At 49.7% G+C, this 14,093-nt stretch overlaps 1 protein-coding gene across 3 annotated transcripts in view; it reads right to left on the bottom strand.

Moving 5' to 3' along the window:
- LOC142558062 (venom metalloproteinase antarease-like TserMP_B) overlaps positions 1-14,093 on the bottom strand; it is a 154,160-nt gene that overhangs the window by 94,622 nt on the left and 45,445 nt on the right. For 2 of the 3 annotated variants that reach the window (XM_075670224.1, XM_075670226.1), the window contains one exon: positions 5,861-5,953. The exons of the other annotated variant lie outside the window; for it this stretch is intronic. In XM_075670224.1, the coding sequence (XP_075526339.1) occupies positions 5,861-5,953 (93 nt within the window). The remainder of the gene's footprint in view (positions 1-5,860; positions 5,954-14,093) is intronic. 3 annotated transcript variants of the gene reach the window in all.

Raw genomic sequence — 14,093 nt, 5'->3', positions numbered from 1 at the left:
CTGGTGACAGCATGCCATTCCAAAGAGAGAATTGCTCCGCATGCTGCAACTGGGTATAATTCTTACCTATACGAGCAGTTGGTCTCCAGCTCTGCACATTGTACCAAAGCATGACCCAGAGTATTGGCACCCATGCGGCGGCTACCGTGCCCTCATCGCGCACCGTACCAGATCACTGACCACTCTCTAGCATCAATGACTTTGCAGCTAGCCAAGCTGGAACGTTAATAGTCAGCAAGAGAGTTTTAGTGAAGGCCGACCACGAGCCATCGGACATAGTGAAGGCGACCTGTCGAGCCATCGGACATCCCAAAGGCTTTACAATTGCGACAAGATTCCGGCTTTTCGAGTACAACCGAATGCCGTTCCGGCTGGGAAACGCCGCTCAGATGTTCCAGAGGTCTCCTGGGGACTCCCCTCTATCTTCACCTACCTCAATGAACTCCTGGTGCTAGCATATTCTCTGAGCAGCATAGCAGCCATTTGCGCCTGCGATTCTCTCGGCTCAAGGAACACGGCCTCCTCATTTGTCTGTTTGGTATCCACGACATTGAGTTCCTCGGACACCGCGTCAGTCCTGAAGGGATCAGACCGTTGGAAAAGACAGTTTAAGCCTTGTGAGAGTTCCCTCGCCCAACGTGACTGCGAAAGCTCTGTGAATTCATTGAGCTGCTCGACCCGCTATGGTTGCTTAGAGGCTATGGTGTTGTGCTGCTAAGCATGAGGTCGCGGGATGGAATCCCGGCCACCGCGGACGAGTTTCGACGGGGGTGAATTGAGAAAACACTCATGTACATAGATTTAGGTGCACGTTAAAGAACCCCAGGTGGTCCAAATTTCCGGAGTCCACCACTACAGCGTGACCATTAAAGCGCATCTCACCAGGCGCCATAGCAAATTTTGGTAATAGGCTGGAAGTTGTTACGTGTCCTCTAGGGAGCGTTCTGCCGCAACCATTTTTCAAGTCGGCTGCTTAATAGCTGAGATATGAATATTTCAGTTCCGCTAACCCATGATTTCAGCAGGCTGGCTCCACTGCATAGCGAGGCTCCCTCTCCATTCGCCCCGTGTAGCATTCGCAAGCGAAATTCCTTCCCTGCGTTCTCCCATACCGGACCTCGAGGATCGCGTGACACAACCGTCAAGGAGCCGGCCTGCAGTTTCTTTCTCGTCGCTTTTTTTTCGGCGATTCGCATTTCCGCTGGCGGCATTGCGCGTGTGCTGTACCGTTTCGCGCAGCGCACGATTTTTCGCGCTGGCCACAAGGACACATGAGTAGCGGTATAATTCAGTGCTTCACGAATACTGAGGCAAAACAAGCGGGTCGCAGAGCATGATCACGTGCTGGAACACGGTAGAAAATGGTATAGTTTTGTTACCTGCACACGTGAATCCACGACCGTGGGAAGAAGCAGATGAAGCGGAGCTACATCTTTCTTGCTTCGGTAGGAAGTAAAGGAAGAAACATGCACACATTCCGTTCGTGCGTTCTTTTTTGTTTCTCTAAACTTCAACTCGTCAATTCAAGCAACAGATCACCCAAATAACAGATGGTGCCTTAAATAATTCTCGAAGTCACCTGTCACCACGAGCGACGTCACACTGCGGACTCGAGTACGTAGGCGCAGGGACGCGAGTACGTCAGCCTCTGGCTTGGAGCGCGGCGGCGGCGAGGAGAAGGAAAAACGGCGTTTGGTTTGAAATTTTAGACCTTTCCGCGGAGCGTAGCGATGTAATACTTTGCAGAGACGATCGTTATCGCACAATGTATGCTCTGCGCTTGTCAGCTCAATATGGCGAGACCTGGTGAGGGGCCCTTAAATATTCAGACCCTAGTTTTAACACACAAAGCCATATAATTTAATTTTTGGGGCTTCTCGACTTCCATCGCCGTTTGATTCCCAACGTCGCCTGATTCCCAACGTCGCCTGAATTCCCAACGTCGCCTGAATATACCCCCGACCGAGCTTCGGAAGAACACTAAAGCTCTGTCCGCTCCACTTCCCTGGACGTCTGACGCCGATGAGTGCTTCCAAGCTGCCAAAACGCATTGGCAGATGCTAGCTTGCTGGTGGATCCCCTACATGTCGCACCAATGCTTCTTATCACCGATGCCTCTAGTGCGGCTGTCGGCGCAGTTTTACAACAGTTCCAGCGCAACTCGTGGTGTCCTCTCGCATTTTTCTCACAGAAGCTGAAGCCTGCAGAAACGCGCTACAGCACGTTCGGTCACGAGATGCTTGCGGTATACTTGGGCGGTCGGCATTTCCAACACCTACTGGAAGGAACAAGCTTTCACGTCCTCACTGATCACAAGCCTTTGACGTTCACTTTTCATGGTAATAAACACACCTATGCTGCACGAGAGATACAGCACCTCAATGCTATCTCCCGGTTCACCGTGGACATACGATACATTCAAAGCCCCTTGATGCAGCCGGAGATACCTTCTCCCGTATCAGCACAATACACACGACCCCAGTTGACTTCAAAGAAATTGCACGACGCAGCGTTCAGACGTCGAGCTTCGGGACCTCCGGTCATCTGCTACGTCATTAGCGCTGTCCGACATTCCCTTTCATTTTCTTCAGGCGTTAACACTTACCGTATGTCAAGGGGTTGAACACACCCATTCGTTCCATTCAACTACGTCATCATTTCACAACCTACACAACGCAAATAATCCCGGAGTTCATGCCACACAGCGTGTAATACTTCCCGCTTTCTGCCGCCGAGTATGAACTCTGACGTGCGCCGCTGGGCTTGCTCGCGAATCCTTTCACTGTCGACGCTACGAGACGACACGACACGACACACGAAGTCGCGAATTGACTCCTTTCGGCCACCTAACACCCGGTTGGATCACATTCCCATCGACATCGTCGGCCCGCAGCCAACATACCAAGGTGCTTGCTACAGACTGACTTGTGTAGACCGTTATACCCGCTCGCCTGAAACATTTCCTCTCATTGACTTAGCGGCACTTACAGCAGCTTCCGCGTATATGTCAATGGTTGCATCTCGCGCTTTGGATGCCCCAACGTTGTTAGGACCGATCGCGGCCGACAGTTCGAATGTGGTCTCATCCAGGAACTCACATGCCCGCTTGGGCTCTGCTATGTCCGCACTACCGCGTCCCCCCAATAGGCAAATGTAATAGTTGAATGCCTTCACCGTCAACTCAAAGCACTCTTGATGGCCCGCCAGGCTCGCTCTTCTTGGGCTGAGGACTTTTATCTCATCCTGCTAGGCATGCACTTCTCTTTCCAGGAAGTCTTGGGCTGCACAGCTTCGGAGCTGGCCTATGGTAGAACGTTTCTATTACCCAGTGATTTTTTTTGCACCAGCTGCTGCTGCTACTCCTGATCCAGCCAGATATGTTCAGCAGTTCCGGATCCTGTTTGCATGATAGCGTCCTTGCCCTAGAGGGTGGCAGTCTCAAGTCAGCAAAGACATGTCTACAGCGAGCCACGCTTTCCTACAGCGTTAAGACCTGCCACCATTTCTCACGTCTTCCTATGACGGTCCTTTCAAGGTACTCAAGCGGACAGAAAAAACTGTTTACCATCGACCTCTACGGACGTAAAGAAGTCATGGCGATAGACTGGGTAAAACCAGCCTACTTAGCGACTTCGCCATTATTATCCGCTCTCAACGGCTTTACAGCCGATGAAACAACAGATCTGCCCTATCGGATGGCGTCAAACGTTGTTGCTTGGGCGCCGCTGCACCGCTGCTTTTGTACTAAAAGCGGGGTGGGTGTGTAGAGGGGGAGAGTTCTCTAGCATCGTCATCTTCCTCGGCCGCCTTTTATACATGGCGCGCTCCGGCGCGTGTGTCTCGTGCCGTGAGCTGCGAGATTAGAAAACCGGGAAGAAGAACAGAAAAGAGCTTCCGCTCCTGCCATGGGTCCGAACCGCTCTCAGGCTGTTCGCTCGCTGACTCACACATTGTTGTAGTGGACCTAGCCTCGCTGCCTATAAACGCGCTCGAACCGACGACCTTTCGTGGGAGTTGAACCCACGACATTTGTTAATTAAACCTAAGTTGACTGACGCACAGTTAATTAATGCCGAGTAAAGGCACTCGTACGCATGACCTTTGTTGGGAGTCGGACTCCCGAACTTTGGTCGGAGTCGAACCCACGGCCTTGCGTTGTGACATAGTGTCGAACCATTGCGTGGTCTTCTCAATGCTTTCGTATTCATCCACGTAGGGATAACGAAGTACCCCTTGAAATATTGAATTTGGACCCACCGCGGTGGCTCGGCCGCTATGCCATTCAACTGCTAAGCAGGAGGTGGCGGGATCGGTACCAGGCACGGCGGTCGCATTTCTGTAGAGGCGGATTGCAAAACCGTGGAGAAAAGAAAGGACTGAGGAGAAGACCTGGCGTATCTCTTTGTGAAGCGTTGTGACGCCGACGCCGGAAGTTGTGGCGTTACTCGATCATCTTGTTCGGGCAGATTCTCCTCTATTGTTTACATTTGTCGCCATCGGCAGGCTACTACGCCGGACTGTATGGACCTGCGCGCGCCGATATAAACTGATCTAATCGCGGTGTATACCATCGCGATACCATTACCTAAATCACTTCATCCGAGTATTCTGCTGTAGCGTTGAAAGGAGTTCATAATGGATTCCGTAGATTATACAGTGAGGCCGGTCTTCGTTTCTTCGTGCTTTTCTGAATATAAGTTTCCGCGTTCTAACTGCACTGCAAGTATGCTCAGAAGGTGAGCGGCTGCACATTTCACGCACATCACGACACATCAACCTATGGCTTTGTAGCTTATGACAACAAACATATACATTTGTCGTGTCTTTAAGAATCGTTTGCCGTTACTGAACACTTTTTGGGCGGCCGCGCACTGCGGCAGTGTGACGTGCCACAGTGCGCCGACGATTAAGCCACTAAAAGAGGTCGTAGTTACGCGTTTAGATTCACCGACTGTGGTCTGAGGTACATTGTACTAACGGTAGGTGAAGCTACACGGAAACAAAGTTGTGTAGCAGCCGCTGCGCTGTGCCCAACACTATACGCGCATCTGCGTGCGGCGAGTGTGTTGATTGGCCTACGTGCAACCAACCATCAGGTGTTTGATGTGCGTGTAGTTGTATATGTTCTTCTGTCGAGCCTTGTTCACTCTTTCACCGCATCCACGAACCTTCACTTCTCTGCGCCCCTCGAGAACATTGATAACAGGTCGGCGGCAGAGAGGGTTCGTCCCTTAATTACTCACAGCAGCCGCTTCTTTCCCATCCTGCCACATGGCTGTTTTGCGTGCTACAAATGCATCGTCCGCTCTCATAAGCAAGAAGACTGCACAGCGGTCACTGATATGCGAGGCGTTTATCATGCATACACTGAAGCACAACGCTTTCAGTTCGTGATAATGCGTTAGTAGGAATCCGCAGAAGCCAGCAAATTTACTCCCTGATTCTCCGTGAAGTGGTACGTGGCGCACGGCGTTGCATGCGCCATCGTCTCACGCTTTTTACTTCTTCCAGTCTCACCTGGCCACCACAACAGCCGGGAGTGCACGGTCTAGTTAAGACAGCGGAACAAAACACGGAGACTAACGCTAACCTGGGTGGTGGTGGTGGTGAAAAACTTTTGTTGATGAGACGGCCAAAAGTAAGAAAAAATATAAAGCAGCGTTGTGGGCGGCTTTCAGGCCGCCGGTAGTGGCGTTCAGGCCATGCCTAGTCGCGACGTCCACAGCCCAGTTCACCAGCCGAAGTTGGAGATACGGCTCGGTGCTGGACAAAGCAGCCCCCCCCCTGCAGCGGACTTGTTAGGTGCCAAGAGGCAGGGGGCAAGTATATTGTATAAAAATTCCCTTGGATCACCACCTACCATTTGAACGCCAGCCTCCAGTATATACATAAGCACAGAGGATTTGTGTTTGATGTCTACGTAAAGGTTCTCTTGTTCTGTAGTTCCGTTGACCTGAAAATACAGAGTGCGAGTGCGTTATCGCAGTTCCAATGGATTACCTATCGCGCTTCTGTCTACTGCTCTGGAAGGTCTCGCAATAAAGCATTACCATATTCGCTTCATGTTTCATGTTACATCATGCTTCAGCTTTGTTATTTTCCATTGTATCTAAACGATGTGTTGATACGCTTTGAATCATTGTGGAATCGTCATTCTCCTGTTTCTTTTGCTTCTTGTTATTGCGATAGCAACTATATTCACACTCCAGGAGAACTTCTGCCGTCGCCGTGATGTTCTGTATAAAGTCCAAGTGCGATAACATCGCTGCCATGCGCCGCATACTGTAGGTGAGAGCAAAACCTTGCCAGGGTGAGCCAAGAAGGATGATGGCTCAATGCACGGTCTCTGCTCGCGGTCGCACGGGAAAAGATGGCGAAGGTGCGCGCCAACTTAACACGTGCACAAGGAGGCGAGCGGGGAAATTGGTGCGCGCTAAAAGAAGGGGTTGGGGAATGGTCAGGTTGCGTATTTACGACTCCTAGGTTGCTAGTAGGTACAGCGGGGCGTGGCACACGCGGAGACACTGTACGTGTGCGCGCATGCGCTAGTAAGAGCAGGTGCGATAGAGGAAATATGGGGACTTTTGCTCCTTGAATATATGACTCTGCCTAGGCACTACGCAGCAGTTTCTTAGTGCGTGTTGCATGCGTTTGTCCCTCGGCGTGCGCCAGCAGAACTGAACTTAGCGTGGCAAGTTGGCCACTGGAAGTAATTATATTTATTGAATCGTGTTTTTGCTCATTGAATCAACGTGTTATTATTTCGCATTATTCGCGGTGCCTCCAGGACACCAAAGCGGCGACGGGGAAACCAAAGCTAGAACGCCGAAGCCTGGGCGTGCCAGGGGTGTATAAGATCGGTTGTCCGCGATAACCCGCCGTGGTTGCTCAGTGGCTATGGTGTTGGGCTGCTGAGCACGAGGTCGCGGGATCAAATCCCGGCCACGGCGGCCGCATTTCGATGGGGGCGAAAGCACCCGTGTGCTTAGATTTAGGTGCACGTCAAAGAACCCCAGGTGGTCAAAATTTCCGGAGTCCTCCGCTACGACGTGCCTCATAATCAGAAAGTGGTTTTGGCACGTAAAACTCCAATTATTATTATTGTCCGCGATAGAGGAGAGCCAATTTTTTATGCGAACGCCCCCTGGCGCGGTAAGGCTTCCGCCGCCCCAATTCACAGGCCGCCCCGCTTCCAGCTCTGATCCCTTGGGTGGCCCGGATATACTGCGCCGCCTGCTTTATTATAACCTAAGGTGCTCTCCTAAGGCCTCCGCTTGCCGATTACATGAGCCCTCCTGTGGAGCAGTGTTTGTAAAGAAAGCAATCTATCGTGGCGACAAAAGAGCGACCCGCGACTCATGCAACGCCAGTCAAAACCTTGCCCCTTCAGACACAGCGATGACCAAATGGGCCGTCCGTGCCCGCTGCCTCTCCGCACGGGCAGCCAGCGGGGGAGCATAAACAAATTCGACCACACTCCGCAATGCCGGCTGATCTAGGGGACAAACGCATGCAACACGCGCTAAGAAACCTCCTCCGTAGCGCCTAGTAACAGTCACATATTCAAGGAGCAAAGGCCCCCCGATTTTGTTGTCGCACCCGCTCTTACTCGTGCCTGCGCAGAAACGCCAAGCGACGCGAGAAATGCGCCGCTGCACCTATTCATAGAGTTTCTCACTACATAATCTGGCGCTGCTACGTTGTGGTATGCATGCGAATGTCGATATATTGTGACTTCGGATTGGCATCGTTCTCGGTGAGCCAGGCAAGTACCGTTACTTCTGTCACAATGATTAATTTTCAACTAAAACAGCACGTTAAAAGCTGTTTTAGCTTTACTGTTACAGGAAAACATGTTTTGTTTAACTATGAGAACTTGTTATTGCATGTACAATCGTATAAAATGCAAAAAGTATCAGCGGGCCGCAAAAGTTGGAGGACAGACGACAAGATTCGTGCTCACTTTGGAACAGTTTCTCGTCTCTTCTTGCTTTTCTTCGCTTGGCTATGCATTGTAACGGTGTAAAATTCACTGGAAAATGTAAGATATGCGGGAATGGAAACATTTTATGAAGATTTTACTTTAAGAGTGCGTTATTTGTACAGCCATATCCACATTTTACATAAAGCCTCTTGCAGCACCAGCCAATACAAACATCGCAGACACATATACCGTCATTCCCATGACGGCACAGCGCCCCTTAGGAATCTCCCGATGAAGGTGGCGCCAGATATCCCTCTAGGTGTGATAGTGAGAAACTCTATGTATCTATTAGCAATTGTAAAATGTGTCCACGTTAGTCCGCACCTCCACTTCTATAGACGAGAACGGCACCGCCCAGCAGCGTTGTCACGCCGGCGTGAGAGCGCCGCATGCGGGGCAAAATTCAACTAGCCGGGTGTACGTCTGTCCCATCTCTCGTTCACACTACTTGGATACCTCTTGCACGGCACGTGTTTGGGTACGTTTCGTACCGTGCGCGGTGTGCGCCTGCGTCTGTGTGTGTGTGTGCGGACGTTTTATTCGAAGGACGATGTACACGCTTCTATTTGACTTTAAGAAGATCGGTGCGCTTGACGATATTTTCATCGTTGCAAAGCTACGGAAGGGCAGCGTCTGCTTAGCCATGTAAGTGACACTGAGCAGGTAATTGGAAGAGACGTCATATGTGCCGCCGGAAAAATCCTCAGCAACACGATTCGTATTAGCTAAAGTCCTTTTGCAGTTTCCCACAATATGTTTGCTACAAATCCTTGTTTTCTCTGATGGCAACAATGGACTTTCATCGATACTGTGCTGAAGTATACACAATATATCGCCGCATAGCCCAAATACGACATGCGCACACAGCTTTAACTAGTACGCCCCCTGCAATATAGAAGAGAGGCAGCAGCGTAAATAGCTTGTCCAATTCTCAACAGTGGTCAAAAGACGGAACTTTAAAGAATTAGTAATCGTTTCTGCTTCACCAATGCCGGTGCGACAAAGACGCGGGCGTGTATCGCTCAGTAACTCGATCTATCGGTGCAGGGGTGACGCAGGAATGAACTCCGGTCATGTTCAATGCATCGTGCACATATTCAATTTCTCAGCAGGCGTGAACTCCAGCCACTGCTAGCGCATGCTACAGAAGTGGTTTCCATTCTTGGGCAGCGCACGCACAAACTAAACACGCGAAAGGAGGCAGGATCAGTTATGGGCGTTAGAGCCCCCTAAAAGAATTCATGGACCAGGAGCCACAGCTAAAATATCTTTAGTCCCTGTTTGTCGAAATGAATTGATAAAGAAAGCTAAGCACTAACTAGTTTGTAGAAAAGTACGCATTTTAGCTGGTTGGTTCATGATTACGAGCAGAAAACAGCGCGAAACGACAGGACGAAGAGAGGGACACAGAGCACAGCGCTGTTTGTGTTTTTTTCACGCTTGAATAGGCATAAGAGCATATGCAAATTTACACCGTATATAGATTATAATTTGCTAACGTCATTACAATTCGATGGCACATAAGGTTTCCTGGCCTATAGCCGGACGGATTTCTACAGGTTCGGTGCACAGACATGAAGAAGGGAAAATTGATTTGTGTGAAGGTACTGGAAAAAAGAAATACGCGACTTCAGTCAAAGTGCATGCCACTGTAAAATGGTACAGTCGATATCATGCTGTGGAATAAGCATGTGTATCTCATAGGTGAAGCATACTTTAAAGTGCCCATTCCGGTCTGGCCATGTTGAACTGATGAGCGCAGTGCGTACAATGCGTGCTAACGGCCGTGTCTGCTAAGTATTACATCCCTACACGCTGTCGAAAGCTCTTAAATTTCAACCCATGTGGCATTTTCCCTTCTCCTCGTGGAGAAGCGCACTGCAAGCACTACACTACTACACTACACTACACTACACTACACTACATCACATCATCACATCATCACATCACTTTATTTTCCTTAAAGACCCCTTTCGGGGTGTTACATAAGGAGTGGGGTTTAGAAGATGCAGGCGTTCACAGAAGTCGAAAGTGTGGATGGACAGGTTATGGCAGCGACATGGTGGGGAAGGCCGTTCCAGTCAGCTGCTGTTCGGGAAAAAAATGAGTTCATGAAGGTAGTAGTACGGGCTCGTGGACGCAAAACTTGAAGAGGGTGACCGATGCGATGGGATCTGCGTGGTGGGGGTGCGCAGATGTATGGCTCTTGTCTTAGGGGCGAATAAAAAAACTTGTGATATAAAACAAGACTGGCAATGCGACGGCGAGCAGAAAGATCACACAAGCCTGATTGTAATTTTACAGGTGATATGCTAACGTCGTATGAGTATGAAGAGTGAATAAATCTGGTAGCTCGGTTTTGTACAGCTTCGATGGCATTTGTTAGATATGCTTGATGAGGGTTCCAGATGGGCGATGCGTATTCCAGTTTAGTTCTGATAAGTGAGATGTATGCTTGTAGTCTGACGTGTTGAGGGGCTTCCCTCAGGTGACGTTTTAAGAAACGCAACGTTTTATTAGCTGCTGATATTAGGTTAGTTACGTGCAATCGCCAGGATAAGTCATCAGAAATGGCGATACCTAAGTATTTGTAAGACTGGACGAGGTCAACAGGGGAGTTAGAAACGGAATATTCATAAACAAAAGGGTTGCGACGGCGGTGAAAAGACATGTACTTACATTTGTTAGGGTTGAGTGTCATCATCCACTGCGAACACCAGTTTAGCACGAGGTTTAGGTTTGCCTGAAGGGATTCTTGGTCAGAAGGGTTAGTTACCGAACGATAAATAAAAAAATCATCAGCGAACAAGCGGATATGGCAAGATACGCGCTGGGGCAAGTCGTTAATGTAAATGAGGAATAACAAGGGACCGAAGACGGAACCCTGCGGGACGCCAGACGTGACTGGGAGCGGGTTTGAGGATTGGTTATTAATGAAGACAGACTGAGAGCGATACGTGAGGAATTCGTTAATCCAGGCGATGATGTTTGGATGTAGGTTTAACTGGGAAAGTTTAAGAAGCAAGCGTTGATGAGGTACTTTATCGAACGCCTTAGTGAAGTCTAAGAAGATGGCGTCAGTTTGTAGATTAATATCAAGGTTGGCGTGAATGTCATGAAGAAAAATGGCTAGCTGCAGCCAAAAATGGCTACACCAAAAATGGCTACACATTGCAGTGTAGTAACGCCACTCAGTCACTTGTGACTTCAAGGCACCCTCAGTTATTTATCTTAATCTGTTACTTGAATAGAAAAATTAAACTTTACAAAATAATTAAATATAGAAAGTCAATAGCTGTGCGTCCTTGTTTTACTTCGCACTTTAGCGAGAAAGATGTACTTCCGTTTTGTATGCTTGGTCTCACGCCGTGCAGTCACGCGCGCAGAGAGTGAAACCACGTAATCTTCTACTGGGCGCCAGCGCGCGATCATGCCCTTTCGTTCACTCGCGTGTACCGTATTGTTCATGTGACAGTTACTTATCATACTTTCAGGGGCATCATTTCTGACGGCGGTTACGGCGGTACAATGACGCGATGTATTACGGTAAGGATCCATGAGCCGCGCCAGCCTCTCCAAACGCGCACGCATTGAGGGATCCTGTTTGCAGAAGCAGTCAGAAAACAACGCGACTGTTCTAGTGCACAGGTCGCAAAATCGTGCTCAGAGCGAAATGAAACAAACGCAACAGCTCGCGGGCTCACACGCGAGCTTTTCACCGGAAGTTCACCCAACAACAAAAACGCGAGCAAAAAACCTACAGAAATTCTGAAAATTTTCTACTAAAGCGTTAGAATTGTTTGCCTAAGCTGTGTCGTCATTTTAGCTTAGTTTTGCTGACTTTCTTTTCCCAGTTTATGCACGCCTACCCATGGACTTTCCGGTGGCAAAGAATGCTTAGGCGTTGGCACACAATTGCCAGATTTTTGCGCCGCATCCGTCCCCTTCAGTGCAATTGTACCAATTGAGCCGCAACACCGAGCACGATCACATCTTGACGGGGCAAAGCGGTCGAAAGGGAGCACAAGCTGCTGCAGCAGCGCGTGAGGCGTTGCGTTAGGGAAGAGCGTATCACTGCGATCGCATTCTCTTTATTTTTATTTAGCTTTAAATTATACCTTATCGCCTAAAAGCTACCAATCATCTACATTTACGCTATCATAACGATTAAGTGTCTTAACTTTCCGAATTACACATTTTTGTGGAGATACAGGGCATCGCACTTTTCGCGTGACAGGGCTGGAGAGCTCGTCAAAGAAAGCTTACACAATTAAAAAGAATATGGGGACCGTGTCGTGTACTTGACTGGATCATTCTGCTGTGGTGCGGGAGAACGAATGGAAAGAGTTTTGCTTGTGCAGAATAGACGGTGCAAGTGGCGAGAGTGTCGGTGTTGGCAGGGAAGCTCGCCTCCTACAATCATGGGCTCGGGACACTTGAAATATTTCTAAATCTGTTAATAATGAACCAATGTGAAAAATTCTTGCCGCAGAATGCTTTCTAGAGGGCACGTAACAACTTCCTGTGTAAAACCGAAATTTTCTATGCGGCCTGCTGAGGGGCCCCTCAAAGCCAAGCTTTCTTCACTTTAGTTCCCTCGATTAAATGTGGCGGCGTCATGGCGGTGGTGCTTGCTGCCGTTGTCACCTGTCTCGCCGAATAGAAGCTGTCGCACAATAAAAAAAAGTTGTCGCAGTGTCGCCCAAAAGGAGAAGCATCGATTGCAATAGCAAATTAGCAGTCAGCTATGCGATGTCAGGATAGTATATTTACCGGCGGTATAAACTTGTAAACATTTGCTTACTGAGTAAATTAACAAGCACGGTGTCACGCGCACAAATATGAACACATATGACTCGGTGACCGCGGACACTCGCTGTCGAAACGCTGGTGGGAAGAAGTGTGGCATCAGCAGCAAGCAAATTTATCTTCGTGCTGCTTCTCGCTCTAACGCGAACTAAGCGGCGAGAAATCAGTGCACACGAAGCTATTGTCCCTGCGTGCGCCTAAATGGCTACTCTCCATCGCTGATAGCTTAATAGATAGGGCCAACGCGGCCGCCGCATACGCAGCAGCCGCGAAAGCAGACCCCCTCCCCCCCACACCTCCCCGCGCTCCCTTCCCTCCCTGCGGTGCCTTGTGCGTAGCGAAAGACAGCGCGCTTCCTGCCCGCTTCCCTCCCTTGCGCCTGCGAGATTCAGCCCCCATCGTCGGCTCACCCTAGCACGTTTTCACTCGCACTACAGTATACGGCGCTCGCGGACAATGTAATCGCCCTTTGAATTTATGCGGAACGTCAAGCCGACGCCGACGGCCACAGCAGAAATACGCCAAGAGTGTCCATGTAATTGCTATCGCTATAAATGTCGCGGTTTAGGAAGCAATGCGAAGCATTGATAGCGATGCCGAAGTGTCAGACAACACGACGTAAGGTGCGTAGTTTTATCGGCCGTACAAATTGAAGTAAACATTCGCTTAACAAATTCACAAGCATGGTGTCACGCAAGCACAGGTAAGCTGAACCAATCTCGCTGTTGGAACAGTGGCGTGATGAAGAACGTAGAGGGGAGTGAGCTCTTCTGCTGCCCCTCGCTTCAACATGTTTCCGCAACATGAGATTACGCGACGCCCAGCACAGGCGCGCTGAAAGACAGTGCACATGAACGCAACAGCTATCTCGAGTCGCCCAGCGTTTGTAACCTTCGGAGATTACCTCTAGGATAGGGCGCGAGTGGCGCGCGCTCAGCTATGAGCAGCCACGACTGGGCTATCGAAAAAGACGAACGCTCACCTGCCCCCTCCCCCCCCCCGTCATGCTCGTGCTTGTTCATGTGATCTCCAATATTTTGTATGCATCAAGCCACCACTGGTCTCAGTTTACCTTAGCACGCTTACCCTCGAGCATGCGGCGCGCAGCACGCGATAGAACCAAACGCACTTGGACTTAATATGAGACCTTATTGTGACGTTGACGACAGCGGAGGAGGCCAAAAGAAGCATATACAGTGCTAAAAAGCGGGCACGTCCTGTGCTACCGGGGCTTAGCGGAGAGACGAGAACTAGGAGTCGGATTCCTGATTAATAAGAACATAGCTGGTAACATACAGGA

This window comes from Dermacentor variabilis, chromosome 9, assembly GCF_050947875.1.
Source record: "Dermacentor variabilis isolate Ectoservices chromosome 9, ASM5094787v1, whole genome shotgun sequence".
Taxonomy (NCBI): domain Eukaryota; kingdom Metazoa; phylum Arthropoda; class Arachnida; order Ixodida; family Ixodidae; genus Dermacentor; species Dermacentor variabilis.
This window is presented reverse-complemented; position numbering and strand designations above follow the sequence as displayed.